We start from the raw sequence: 15,526 nt of genomic DNA, 5'->3' as shown, positions 1-15,526 counted from the left end.
TTTTGGTTTGCAAGACCAGACAATAGAATGCGCTAATGGAAAAATCATAGAATTTGAGTTGGAAAATTAGTGTACTGGTCACAACACTGCCACTTAATTTGATCTTGAGTTAAATAACTTCTCTAGATCTGTTTCCTCATTTGTTTTAAAAACAAACTTAATAGCAATCATATGCTTCTACTTTACAGAATTTTGATAATCCAATGAAATAATTTACATTTTATAAGCTTTAAAGTCCAATGTAGACATTTTTTATTTAAAGCATATCTGACTTTGTCAGAGTCTCTTCTATGCTCCAGAATTTTAAGGTGAGTAAGTGCTGTGGGAGTCCAAAGGAAGGTGGTTGAGTGTGTGACCAACGTTTACAACTCTGTCTTATACTTCTTGAGCATCCTGAATATTTATTACAGAACTTTTGCATATGCATTGGCAATGATTTCATTTAGTTTCCCAAAAGATGAGACTTTAGATATTATGGCTTTTCCTAGTATCTTTTTTCTTCCCTCTTAATTTTTGGTCATGTTGACTTTTGATCATATGTGGAAGCACTGCATTGTTCGAGAATACCTGTATGTATAATAAAGTATTATAATAATTGACACACACATCCCCCCCACTGGGGCCCACATTCTAAATGTGGTTATTTTTAAATCAGTATTTATAAATCACTTGGGCACATTGAATCAATCATTATAGCCAACTAGAAATAATTGAGGTGAAACTTGGGACAAGGAAATCTATAGTTTCTTCCTCATACTGCCAGTTTTCACGTAGCTGTGTTAACTTGTGAGTCTCCTTACGGACAGAAGATAAGAGCATAAAATTAGTAGTGAAATGAAGTGACCATTAGTTCACATTTTGATTGCTTTAATAAACACATAACCATGTTAAGTTAGAGAACTTGTAGCTGTCTGTAGAAAATTATTTTATGTTTTGATTCCTTATCTACATATGATTTATATATCTTTCAGTTGACCTAAGAAATGAAACTGAATGATATATGGACTATGCAGTATCTGAATTAATAAGTGCCCTCTACTCTGTTGATCCTGTCCTGGTCACCATCATTTTCTCATGTCTTGAGTTTCAGTTCTATAGCTACTTCCTAAAATGTTATATCTCACACCCTGTCTGTGAATTCACCTTGGCAGTGTGTTTTCTCTTTTGCTGATCAAATATTCTTTCTCAAACTACGCCTCACCTTTCTACTTTAACCTAACTTGCTATTTCTTGAACAACTACAAAATTAGAAAGTAGCGGAGGTGTTTGGTGATAGTTTTAGAGTATGTCCTTAATTGGTAGAAACTTAACTTAGTTTCACACTATTTCTGTGTTTTATTTGTAGATAACTATTGATTGTTGAGACAAGGAATTTTTTTATTACACGCCAAATTCTTTAGAATTTGTTGAGAAACGTTACTAGAGAAGAGTATGATCTTTTTTTTCTTTTGCATTGTCAACATGAACTGCCTGTGATGCCTCAGTGTTGTATCTCTGGTACATGTATAATTTAAGTAAAATTTGCTATTTGCTAATGGTGTCAGTTGACATATGATGAGGTTAAGGATTTTATGATAGTGTGTGTAGCCAACATGTGTGTTTGGGTTGGTGATGGTGACTTAATACATTATTTAGAGCAGTTTTGTTAACTATAGTGTTACTGTTTAACCTATTTCTCTTATAGTTATATTATGCTACCCATTTTTTGTTTTGGAGTTGATTCTATTGGTTAGCTTCCAGGTCAGTTCAATTACTTGGTTGATTTTTCCAGTTTTAGTTGCAAAGGATTCGAATAGTGTGCTAGAGCAACTTGCATCCTCATCGGACTTACTTTGATCATTTAGTTATCTTACTCAATAGTTGGGGACTAAGCTTAACAGATGTCCAGAAGCAGAAAAGGAAAACAAAAGCAGAACATAAAATATATGCAGCAAAGAGCTAGAAACCAGTATGAATAAAGACATTCCTTTACACATGCATGCTCACAAGCCCATGCCTTCATTTGCTTATTCATGAAGGGGGCGAATTGCCAGGGAGTACCTTGAACTGAGCTCTTTGCCTTTGGAAGGAAACCATATCCTAAGTTGAGAGGAAGTGAAATACATACAAAGAAAAGAAAAGTTAGACTGACAGAAAAAGATAGTTGGGAAAAAAAAAATAAAGTTCTTGACAGTTACAAGAGAAAGAAAACAATACAAATCATTCTTCCTAGTACAGCTTATAGCCATATCTCTAAATATGTCTCCCTAAAAATCCTTATTAGCTATCTGTCCTGTAACCTTGTATTTTTCCTATTGATCAGAATGGTCTTATGGTTGCAATATCAGAATGGTCTTATGGTGGCAAATGTAAGGTATATAATTCTGTATTAGAGGCATAGGGTTTTAGAAATTAAGCTCCCAAATATAATTGACAGGGCTGATAAGGAAAAGTAGTGATCATTATCACTTTGATACCAAAAAAGATAGCCGGGCTCGGTGGTGGCTCAACCTGTAATTTCAGTGCCTTTGGGAGGCTGAGGTGAGTGGATTACCAGAGCCCGCGGGTTCGAGACCCACCAGGCAACTTGGCGAGACCTCATCTCTTCAATAACTCAAAAAATCTGGGCGTGGTAGCACATGCCTGTAACTCCGGCTATTCGGAAGGCTGAGGCAGAAGGATCGCCGGAGCCCAGCAGGTCAAGGCTGTGGTAGCCGGGAGCGGCCACTGTACTCCAGTCTGGGCAACAGAGTGAGACTCCAACTCAAAAAAAAAAAAAAAGATTAAAGGAATAAGGTAGAGATGAGTTCAAAAAGACAGAAATGTTAATACATTACTTAGTAGGGTTTCTTTGGCATTTATTTCCATAGCACTATACTAATCACAAGTGCTCTTAGGTGTATAGGAATTTCTGCTTTCCTGTATAGTCCCACTGCTTTGGGTGCAGTAAGGAAAAAGAATCATGGTTTTAGTGATGTTATTAAAGCTTTTGGTGGAATGAAATAAAATAGTGCAAACATAAACCTAATATGTTTGTGATACCATTGATCCTGAGGCTTGTCTAGCATGGAATCTAGCAAACACCTAATATCGAATGTATATTTTTTCGCTATCATAATGCAACCATGCTGTTATATTTCCATTATAATTAAACAGTTGATGTTAATATGTGTTGAGTTTACTATGTATACTTCTTTTTGAAAAAACTAGCAAATTTAACTAAGGCAGTTCTGATAAAGTTATCAGTGACACAAATTGTCAGAAAATTTAGAAGGACTTTGATTAATAAAGTTTCAGGATAAAATTATGGATAAAAACATAGATCTTGCAATCGAGGAGGGAAAAAAGTACTCTGCTCCTGGAGTGATGAAATGAAGATTGGCTAGAGAGGACAAACGAGCCAGGACGATGATGCATTAGCAAATGTTGGTGTGAATAATTTATCCTCACATTTAAGGTCTTTTCTAATTCAACCTGAAATGACCGTTCTAGCCTACTGGTCCCCTAAATACACTCTTTGTGCCAGTCACACTATGTTAACATTTCCCTAAAATATTTTAAGCATTTTTTACCTACTTAAGTTTGTGCTGTTTACTGCTTAATCTACCTTCTTCCATCTCTACCTTTTAAAGTCTTGCCTACCTGTCTCTTTGATTACTTCATCAAATCTTTCTAATTGTCTTTAGAAAGAATCTCTAAATGTCCTATTATATATGTGTGGAAGGGAAGTATGTATGTGTTGTGTGTGTATATGTTACTACTGAGTTTACCACTAGAATATTCTCTTATTAGTATGACATTCAATGGAATTATTTTATCCCTTCATAAGTATCTGAGGGAAATCTCCGGACTCAGCTTATTAGCCTCAGAGAACTTAAAGTTTTATTATGTGTCTTTCTGAATACACTGAAACTGTGCTTAGGGATGTTTAGTTAATAACATTCTTTTTTGCTACAGTTCTAGAGGAGGCTTTTTTAAAAATCACTATAGAAATCTTACTAAAAATGAACATTGTTTTAAAATCCTTAGCAGTGGGTATTGAGGTTTTAACTTTGTCATTTTCCTTTTTAAATTTTAACATTGGCAAACATTAAATGAAAAATCTTTAAACTGAAAATCTGTAGAAATAATTTTGTGATATAAAAAACTACATTTTTCAGATTTTAAGGAAAAATGCCAATGATATCATGCACAGTAATATGCAGTTCTTTTGTTTCAGTAGAGGATATGTTTCAAGTATTTGAAAACTATAAACCTTTCCAGGCATTGTATTATAAAAGTATTTAAGTTTTTTGTTACTATTTCTCATGTTCTAAAATTCCCTGTCAGAATTTTGAGGTCAGCAGAAATTATATATGTTGACAGTTTAGTCTAGTTTGTGCTGCAGAGATTATGTTCTGGCCACATTCATTTTGGTGAGATATGAATGCAGTAAAATGACCAAAATCAGAACTACTCCCCCCTCCCACAACTCTATCTCTCTGTCCTTCTCTCTCTCTCCCTTCCTCCCCTCCCTCCCTCTCCTTCCCGTGATTTTATTTCTTGTTTATTTATTTATCCTGTGATGGGGAGAATGAACTTAAATGTTTGAATAATGTGTTTTGTGTTAGATGAGGGGACCTAATCAGTAAAGAGACTGTGGAGTACCTTCCCAACCAACAATGAGTCCTACCAACTAACTAAAGTGATGGCATCAGTAAACATCTACTAAATTTAAATCTTTTGCTGTATTAGAATATAAAAAATAGAAGAGGAATATAGGCCTCAAGTAATACACTTGAAAGCTAATTTAGAGGGAAGTAGAAGAATTAAAGTATTACAGATCAGGAGGATATAGTAAGGAGAAGCAGTGAAGTTAAGAGAGCTAGTATTTAAGAATTCCTGAGATAAGCCAGATCACAGCTGAGCAGGAGCAGTGTTAGGGAATGGAGTTGGCTAGGTACTGCTCACAGATCTTAGATGCAACGTGGAGATTTGATTTATAGTATCCTGGTTATTAGGCAATCACAGGAGCCACATGTTTAGGGTAATACATGCAAGCCAGAGCAAGAGCAAGAAAAGTCCTTTAAAAGAGTCTATTTCAGTTGTCTGTTAATGAGATACTAAAGATTGGTTATACAAGGTATTGAATTAAAGATAAACTTTGAAACAGTGAGGAGAACTTGATAATTAGTTATTGACCACACCTTGTTGTGGGCCTTATACTAGAATGTTGTAGTATATGTTTTTGTTTATAGACTAATAGTTATTTTTTGTTTTTAACCCCAGTGTGTTAACATACACAGAAGACATGTTAAAATAAACACATGGTTTTTTGCACCTGTGTGACATTGTGAACAAAGTGGAAAAGATTGCTTTACTAAAGGCACTTATGGAGTAAAATACATCCACAAATACTATGATTGGGAAAAAGCTGGAAATAGAAACTGAGACACTAGGAAATATTTCTCCTGAAGGGTTATTATTGGTGCTCTGCATTCTCTCTCCCTCGTTTCCTCATGCACCCTTTGTTAACACAGTTTTTCTTTCTAACTTATTTTCCTATTTCTTTGTTTTTTCCTTAGCTCTCTTTCTACTTTGATTCTTTTTTCTGTCATGTCTTTGACTCTGGCCTGTCTGGGTTTTTTATTTGTACATATGGACATTGCTTAATTCTGACCCATTTCATTAGAGAGTTTTCTGACTCATATAATAAGGTAAGGTTAATTAGAACTTTATGAAGCATTACCCATAATTTTTATTATTACAAAATATAACAAAAATGCATAAATCATAAGTGTACATCTTAACATGTTATTATAAAATAAACATTTATATGATTATCACCTGGGTCAAGAAATAAAGCATTGCTGTCACTGCACAAGCTTCTTGTATGCTCTTTCCCAGTCACACCATATGTTTTAATTGGCATCATTTATTGCTACAATTGTTGTCTTCCTAACCTTTTGAAAACTTTTTGATTTTTTTGTTGTTGTTAAAAAAATTTTTGAGATGTGGGGTCTCTGTGTTGCCCAGGCTGGTCTTAAATTCCTGAACTAAAGCAGTCCTCCAGCCTCAGCCTCTCAAAGTGGTGGGATTATAGGCATTAGCCACTAGGCTCAACCTGTTCTCTTCCTAACCTTTTTGATGCCTTTCCCAAATATGTGAGTTACACATGGTGCCCCCCTTCCATAATGCACTTTGATTTGAGAAAAATAGGAAGCTGCCTTTGAATGAGAATGATAATTTGCCCCAATCCTTTCCTGTCAGCCTTATAACTCCCTTCCCTTGCCTCAAAGCCTATGTACTTCAGATAATAAAACACATATATATCTCACCCACTTAAAAAACTGTCTAACAGATGGATGCTCAGCTCCTCATCAAGAAGAAAGTTAAGTACTATCATAAGCAGGTGTAAAGGTGTCTGATGGAAGACCTGTTCTCCACCTCCTCCCACCATTTGCAATGAACACTACCTTTTAGAACTCATTTTAGTAAACGTGTACATAACCACTCACACCTTTTTGGAAAGTAAATCATGTTTGAATACATCAAAATAAAGTTACTGTAGCCACATGAAATATTGTTTTAATCTCTTTTGTGGTATGATATTTTGAACTTTTTATACAGAAGATTCAAAAGAGCCACTTTTAAGGTCCGTAGGGGTAGAGATAGTTGATTAAAAGCTTTGCAAAGAATATATTGACTTGTGCTTCGGAGAAGTTTTAAATCATGTAGAGGAATTTAAGATGATACTTTATGTTAGGTGTCATACAGTTATATCTGATATAACTTAAAATTTGAAGTTGACATTTTTCTTTGTCATTTTAATACTTATTTTTCAATAAGCAATACATTAACATCAAATTAAATAATATATAAACATTCATTGAAAAGTGTCCCTTTCCTACCCCTGAATTTGTTCAACTGGTAATTAAAAACTTTTATAAAAGATACAATGTAAGTTTGAGACAAAGAGACTGATAGACTAAGAAAAGTGAAATGGAGTAGAAAAGTCAGAAGTAGACCCACTCAAATATGAATATTTGATTTAGAATGAAGTAGCACTATAGAGTTTTGCAGTAAGGATGGCCTGTCTGTTCTACAAATGGTGCAAGGACTATTGGATAGTAATATGCAAAATATGAGAACTGTCCCTTGCCTCACATATTTGTAAGCCTAAATATGAAAGACAAAAATGTTCCTTTAAAAAGGCTTATTTTTATTGAGTAGACTAGAAACAGGATTAATTCCTTGTCCTTAAAAACAAAAGGCTTCCTATCTGTGCAGCCCTCTCCCCTGGTGGAAATTCCAGAAACGACGAAATCAGTTCTTTATACTGATAATTTTATTAAATCATGAAATATTGTTTGTTTGAATAATTTAGGTAAATTCAACTGATCTTCCACCTTAGTAAATTAGATTATATACATCCAACTATATAAAAGATCCATGTGTCCCTTTCCAAATTTTTTAGTATTTATTCACATCATTTTCATGAAACTGACATTTCCTTTCAAACAGTATTGCATAAAACCAGAAGTTTTACTGTATTACCAAGCAAAAATTCATGCACGTGTTAAAAAGTTAAGATATTTTATGTCTATATTTTTTCAGGGCAATTAAAGCATTTCAGGAGGTGCTTTATGTTGATCCCAGCTTTTGTCGAGCCAAGGAAATTCATTTACGACTTGGGCTTATGTTCAAAGTGAACACAGACTATGAGTCTAGTTTAAAGGTAGGTTGTTGGGTCTTTTCAAGATAAACTTTCATTTTTGTGGTTTTTTTCATTTTTGTTATTAAATATTAGAACATTGAGATGTTGGAATTTATATTGGCATTTTAAAGAAAATTTGACAATTCAGATGACAGAACTGTTTATCAACTATGAACTGGAAGATGTATAAAGTTTGGTTTTAAGGTACAAAGTAGTTATGATACTAAACTTGCGTGGTAACTGATTACACAATTAAACTTTTTTAAAAAAAGTTTTAGCTAAGGTCTTCCGTCAGGAAAGGGTGAAGTTTCAATCTCAGTTTGAATATCTAAATAACTCGCCTACAAGTGATTTGCCAGTATGGAGGTCGGAAGCAGCTACTTAATGATGCTGTGTCTGTGACCTAATCATTGACCATATTTCCATGAGTCTCAAAAGAAATCTGTCCACTTCTACCAGCAGAGCTGCACTTATATCTAAACTATTTTAAAAGTGTGTTCTCTGCAAGGCATTTGGACTGCTGGTTTGTGAATATAAACATGGTTGGGAAAAGATATATTGTTGATTAAATATCTTCCTATGTTTGTAAATTTGACAATTTTCCAATTTTGCATTTTTCACTGAGTTTCTGATGCTGTTTATGCCATCAATTTAGGTCTCACTGGGCTTTTCATGAAAATAGTGCTTCCTTGCATGACAAAAGAATTGCATTTTGAAAGGATTAGAAGTTCTAGGAAAAAAACTTGTGTTTTTTGAATTTATGATTATTATTTACAGTAGTTGTGTTCTAAATCTCCATTGCAGATTATCTTTATTTTTAAAGGTGGGCGGGGGGATGGAGGGATATAAAAAATGACATTACAGTAGGTTGTAATTTGAACTCACTATTAAGGAATTACTAATGGTTTTTTAAGACTGTACAGAGTGCCTAATTGTTCTAGATTTTTAAAGTAGAAAATGATGCAAATACTGTTTCTACATTTTATGAGTTTATAAAGAGCAGTGGTGATGACATGAATGAGAGAGATATAACTATAAAAACACCAAAACAAGTAGATTGTGAAGAATTTAGTTTACATGGTGGTCGAAGGTAAGTGCAGTCACGGAATGCAAGTAGTATGGAGAATGAGGGATGCCTGAAAGTCACGTTTTCCTCAAGCATGCAGCATTTCTCAAGTTACAGTGTGGGATATCAGTGGATATGAAATGGAAAATAAGTTCACATATGCGGCTCTGTATATTTTGCAGTTTCTGTTAGCTATCAAAGACTCTTAAAATGTCTTACAGTATACAATAAACTTATTTAAGTGTTTTACAATATTGTCACAACATGCTTATTATGTTGCAGAAGTGTTTTGGTAGCAGTTTCATAAATATTGGAAATATATTTGAGGGGAAAAAGTAGTCAGATGTGTTCCAAAGTATGGAATGTGACTATCTCTGAATATAAGTACAATGATATTTTAAATCTATAGATGCAAAGCTCTATTTTAATGAAAGTTGTAATGTTTAAAGTCTTCTTTAATTAGGGAAAATACTATTATTGAAAGTGTTCCTGCTTTACTTATGCTCAGCTGAAACATTCCTGTATACCACCTTTATTTGTTCAGGTATAAAGTCTAGTAAACCTTCAAATCTTGGTGATCTTAGCTAAATTGCCTTCTGTGAGGACAGCCTTCTATTTGGGACTTTTTCCTTTATTTAAAATACTTCATAACATTCTGATGTCTGATTTGTATGAACATGGAAAAGAATTTTAAGAGTCCTTGATATTTCTCTCTTCCCCATAGTGTGAATGTTTCATTTGATTTTTATCTCATCCAGGCTTTGGTGCTTTCAACCTTCTCTCTCCAGTATTTCTTGTTTATTTTAAGGAGAATTTTCGGCATCAACATTTTACTTGAAGAGGAGACACTTTAGTTTATTGTTATAAATGCTTAACATTCAGTGTGAGTGATGAGAGGAATCAGAAGGAATGATAATGTCCCTTTCCCCTTAGGTGGCTTTCCATTTCCTAACTAAATACCTCACCTTCATCTGAATAAGTACAGAACCTCTGATGACTTTCCTAGCACAGTGTGTTGGTATAGATGCTTGTTAGGCTGTAACTTCAGAAACTCCAACTCAAGCTGGTTAAAATAACAAAAAATGTGCTCATATGTGAAGTCTAGCCTTCAGGATTTGTTGATTCAGCTGATCCTGAATTTCATCAAGGATTCATTTCTTCTCTATTATGTGTTGGTGACTTTTTAAAAAAAGTCTGGTTGTTCTATCTGAAGATACGAGATGGTTCCCAGGTACAGTCAAAGTGAAATGCTTCCCTTTTCGTGTCTCATATAAAACATTATAGAGCAGTGGCTTAGGTGCTTAGGGTAGGTAGTACTGGCTGATAATACGTGCTCAGTAAATGAGCATTATCACTTCATGAAGAAAGATCCTGGCTTTCCTCTTCAAACGTATATTTCACCTTGCATCTCATTAGCCAGAAATAAGCCACATGGCCTTTCCTAATTGATGTCAAAGGAGATGTGGTTACCAGTTATGCCCAGTCTTTGAGCAGAGTTCAAATACACTGTTTCTATCTAATGGGGGAGTAACGGGTAGGTAAAAAGGATATTTTGGCACAAGGGGCGGTGTGAACATTCTGTCCTTTATAGACAAGATCTTTTCTATCCTATTTTCTTTCCCTCTGCTTCAAGAGGGATGTAGAATGTGTTAATACTTTTAAGATGGTAAACTATATAAATAAAATAGTTTATTTTCGTAATAGATTCCTTTTTCACCCACACATTAAATACATTCCAAGGCTTCCTGTTCTATCACTAGTGATAACTTTTCTCACAAAATGTCTCTCTGAAATACATTCATTCTGTTTTGGTACTGTGTAAACAACTCTCAGAGCAAACAGATTTGGTTTTAAAATTTGACCCTGCCAGGTAACAAGTTGTGTGACTTTGAGTACGATTCCTGAGTCTTTTGATTCTACCTATATCTGTAGAACTAAAAGAATTATATCCACCCCACAAGATTGATATAAAGATGAAAGTACATATACATATATATTTTTTCTGTATCTTGCAAATAAATTTTTAAAGCTATTCTTTAGTTCTCAATTACTTACCTTCGAAAACTCCTCTAATTAGGTACCACTATAGATACTGTTTGAGAAATCCATTTTCCTGTCTTTCAACTTAATCCTTGTATTTTTGTCACTCTGCCCTTCCTCAGAAATGTGAAGTTAATGCTCAGCTTACCAATCATATGGTGTTATTTTTCCATTAAATTGGTTAATGACAATTTTAAGTGTTTAGTGAGTGGTAAAGATACCAGTTCTTAATTTGTGAACTAATTAATGATACTAATAATAATTAATTAGATTTGTTATATATTTCAAGCAGTGTACTATCATTACTTTAGTAAAAGTACACTAATGGCCCTCATTTTCACATCCTGGCAGATGATTGAGATTATTCTCTTCATGTAAAGAATAGAATAAGATATTATAGCACCCATATTCTTCAGTCAGGTTAATGCCAGTGCATCTATTTAATTTAATGAAGATTCTGTGGAAATTCTTCCTAATATTTACATATTTAAATATTTCTAAAATATGTCAACTTTAGAAATTTTGGGGGTTTTTAAAGGTAGAGTAATTAAAGAAGATGGCTTTTTTATGGGAGCCTGTATATCATTGACTGAAATGCTAGTACCTGTATAACTCTCCTTAATTTGGTATTTGAAGATGATAATTGCTGAATGAAGGAGTTAATATGAAAGGGATAGGAACCTGTGTGTTAGTTTGGCATTTTACTGGGTATTGGTATTTCTTGACTGGGTAGATAAATGAAATGGAAGAGGCTAGAAGATGATAAAATGCCTACTCATAAGAGCAGGAAAAATTGAGGGAAAAAACACCCAGAGGAAGCTTGTTTTATTTAGTATCTCTGAAACAGAATTTTTTTCTATACAAAACTACACTGCAGTTGTTTTTTTCTAAATGCTTCAGTTCTCCAATTCATTTAGCTTGTCTCTTTTCTTATTCTTTTTTTTGGGGGGGGGGTTGGAGTCTCACTCTGTCACCCAGACTGGAGTGCAGTGGCCGCTCCCGGCCACCACAGCCTCGACCTGCTGGGCTCCGGCGCTCCTTCCGCCACTGCCTTCCAAGCAGCCGGAACTACAGGCACGCGCTACCACACCCGGCTAATTTTTTTTATTTATTGTAGGGATGAGGACTCGCCAAGTTACCCAGGTGGGTCTCGGACCCTCTGGCTCAGGCAATCCACTCACCTCAGCCTCCCAAAGCACGGGATTACAGGCTGAGCCACCGAGCCCAGCTCTTTTCTTCTTGACATGAAACCTCAGAGTGAAGTAGCAGTTCCGCTTTCTTTTTACCTTACTCTTCTCTAGGAACTACTTCATTTCTAGGTGTCTGATTTGATCTTATCCTCTGAATAAACTCAGAAATTTTATTGTCATTTTTAATGCCAAGATATTAAGGCAGAAGGAATAAATGAAAGCATTTCAATGAAATGATATATGTACCTCCTTTTAGAAGCCACTTTTGAAATCTGGAAAATACTTTCTGTCTTTTATTTTTTTATTTTATTTTTTTTAACCAAAAACATCTTTATTTTAGTCTTCAAAGAATAATTCTTTTTTCAAGATAATTATGATTAATTTACAAAAATAGGTATATATCTTCAAAGCATTTCCCTTTAACGGGAAACTTAGCTTTATAGGATCAAAATATTAAAAAGGTAACAACAACAACAACAAAACCTTCCATTTCGCTGCCATTATAAGACAAAGCAATCTAGCGTAAGTCAGGGAAATCCATTCACACTTCAGGTGCTTCTCCTCCAGAAACCAGCATTGTTATATTATTTCCATTCAGCAAAATCTGATCTAATTTAGTAATCCCGGCTGGTCCGAAGGTAGTGAGTTATCTCAATTGATTGTTCATAATTTAGTAATCCTTCTTCCTTCTGGTGTGATTTCAAACTCAGTTGACGTCTTCCAGTACCATATTGACAAAGTCATCAAACCCTAGAAGAGTACCAACAATTTCCTTATCACTCTTCATCGCGATGTGAATTCTTGATCCTGTACATTTGTCTGCAAGCTCTAGCGGCAGCAGCTGCGACGGGTTGGTAGTAGCATTAGCCGCCATGGCTACGCCAGGGGTATTTTATTTTTTAATGTGGAATGCACAGGTCATTTGTTTCATGTAATTAAGACCCTGTGAAATCCATGTATTCTAGAAATACTTGCTGAGAATTTGAGTACTAACTAATGAATTAATTTTATCCATACCTTAAATTTCTAAAATGTATATTTTTGTTAGTTCAGTTGTTTGAAGATTATGAAAGTTGATATTATTTCTCCATACCTGCCCTGCCCTATTTCCTTCATGACACTCAATAGCTCTTTGCGATGGCATTTTGAAAAGGCTCGGTAGCTCAACCTGTAATCCCGCGCCCTTGGGAGGCTGAGGTGAGTGGATTGCCTGAGCCCGCGGGTTGGAGACCCGCCTGGGCAGGCGAGACCTCTTCTCCACAATAAATCAAAAAATCAGCCAAGCGTGGTAGCGCACGCCTGTAATTCCGGCTCCTCCGAAGGCTGAGGCGCAAGGATCGCTGGAGCCCAGCAGGCGAGGCTGCGGTGGCCGGGAGCGGCCACTGCACTCCAGTCCGGGCGACAGAGTGAGACTCCAACTCAAAAAAAAAAAAGAGAGAGAGAGAGATTTATTAACTGACTTGATGTGGGAAGAGATTCCCCATTTTTTGGCTTAGACCACTTTACTGTTCACTGAAGTACGGGTTAATGAGAGTTTGGGGATTGAGAGGTGAAAAGACTGAATGGAGATGGGTCACTTGGGACTATATTGAGTTGAAGGGTACCTGAGGGTTATCATGTATTCAAGTAGGCAGATGTAAGTCTGGAGCCAAAAAGAAGAGCTAAAAGTAAGATTTTGTACATTTTCAGCATATGTGTTTGGTCTTCACTTTTGTTAAAGAAATTTTTGCAGTGAGACCAGAATGGCAAAGGAGCCTCTTTGAAAAGTTGCTAGGATTCATTAGCTATTAGGGAGACACTGGCATGCAGTAGAGTCCCTCTTGGAAACAATTGTATTAACTTTATATTACAGAGAATCAGAACTGAGTTTGAGGGCTATGAGAGAACCTCAGTCAGATCAACGTGGCCAGGAATTTTACCATTTTCAGTTCTGAATCTTATTTTCAGAGAACAAATTCCTACTGTAAGTACTATCACGTCCTAAGGCATCTCTCTGTTCTCCTCTATTTTAGAAGTATGGCAGTCTGTAACAATGAATAAAAAAAAAATTTAATTTACCTTTGACTTATAAGAGTACTTGGCATACTTTCCCTTCTCTCCATGAATGATTGATAAAACCCTATTTTATAAGAGCTTTGTAAAATAAATTAAGCTGTTTCTTCCACCTGAAGTATCTTTCCTCATCTATATCTTTTTTTTAAATTTTTTTTTTTTGAGTTGGGGTCTCTGTCGCCGGTTGGAATGCAGTGGCACAATCATGGCTTACCACAGTCTTGAGTGATCCTTCTGCCTCGGCCTCTCGAGTAGCTAGGGCTACAGGTGCATGCCACCATGCCTGGCTAATTTTAAAAACATTTTTGTAGAGACGGGATATTGCTTTGCTGCTCTCAAACTCCTGGGTTCAAGCATTCCTTCTGCCTTGGCCTCCCAAAGTGCTGAGATTATAGGCATGAGCCACGTCGCTCAACTTTTACTCATTTCTATCTTTTGATTCAGTTATGGAATTGTTTTTTCTGTGCATTCCCAGAGTAGGCAAATTTTAAAAAAATTATATTAACACATTAATTTCAATTAGTCTTATATTCAGTTCTGCAGATGTGTAGCCATAGAGGAGTGCCTGTCATAGATAATAGCTGGTTGCCACGTGTTATTTCTTTTTTTTTCTTTCTTTTTTTTTTTTTTGAGTTGGAGTCTCACTCTGTCGCCCAGACTGGAGTGCAGTGGCCGCTCCCGGCCACCGCAGGCTCGACCTGCTGGGCTCTGGCGATCCTTCCGCCTCAGCCTTCTGAGTAGCTGGAATTACAGGCGTGCGCTACCACACCCGGCTGATTTTTTGATTTATTGTAGAGATGAGGTCTCGCTGCCCAGGCGGGTCTCAAACCCGCGGGCTCAGGCAATCCACTCACCTCAGCCTCCCAAAGGCGCGGGATTACAGGCTGAGCCACCGGCTGAGCCACCAAGCCCGCCCCACATGTTATTTCTAAAAGTCTATGTGCATACCTTAATTGAATATAGATAGCAGTGTTGACTATACATACTTTGTTTAGGTAGTCTGAAATAAAAGTTTCTGAGGGCAAGCATATAACTTTAAAACTTCAAAATTGTGACATTTAACCCTGACTTTAGAATAATTTGCAGAAGCATTTTTTCTGGTTTGCAGGGTGTTAGATTCCAAACATTGCTCCAAATTTATAACTTGTAAATAAATACATAGTTTGTCAATTAAGAAAAGTTATGTCATTGCTTGTTTTCAGAATGGGGAATACAGTTGAAGAATTCAAGTTTTATGTCTTTCTTTGTTTTTGTTTTTGTTTTTATTTTTGAGTTATAGTCTCACTCTGTTGCCCAGGCTGGAGCCCAGTGACCATCCTAGTGTCAACCTGCTGGGATCCAACGATCCTTCTGCCTCAGCCTTCCAAAGAGCTGGAACTACAGGCCTTCACTACCATGCCTGGCTAATTTTTTTTTTTTGAGTTGGAGTCTCACTCTGTCACTCAGACGGGAGTGCAGTGGCTGCTCCCGGCCCCCGCAGCCTCGACCTGCTGGGCTCCGGCG

General features: G+C 36.0%; 1 protein-coding gene and 1 pseudogene across 10 annotated transcripts in view; one reads left to right on the top strand and one right to left on the bottom strand.

Annotated features, from left to right (window-relative positions):
* The window catches only part of KDM6A (lysine demethylase 6A), a 216,122-nt gene that overhangs the window by 116,779 nt on the left and 83,817 nt on the right, over positions 1-15,526 (top strand). For 9 of the 10 annotated variants that reach the window (XM_021708035.1, XM_008049054.1, XM_008049052.1 and 6 more), the window contains one exon: positions 7,576-7,696. The exons of the other annotated variant lie outside the window; for it this stretch is intronic. In XM_021708035.1, the coding sequence (XP_021563710.1) occupies positions 7,658-7,696 (39 nt within the window). In that variant the 5' untranslated portion in view covers positions 7,576-7,657. The remainder of the gene's footprint in view (positions 1-7,575; positions 7,697-15,526) is intronic. 10 annotated transcript variants of the gene reach the window in all.
* LOC103250461 lies at positions 12,513-12,845 on the bottom strand (annotated as a pseudogene).

Source organism: Carlito syrichta, unplaced genomic scaffold (assembly GCF_000164805.1).
Source record: "Carlito syrichta isolate Samal-C Ts95f unplaced genomic scaffold, Tarsius_syrichta-2.0.1 Scaffold130467, whole genome shotgun sequence".
Lineage (NCBI taxonomy): Eukaryota > Metazoa > Chordata > Mammalia > Primates > Tarsiidae > Carlito > Carlito syrichta.
This window is presented reverse-complemented; position numbering and strand designations above follow the sequence as displayed.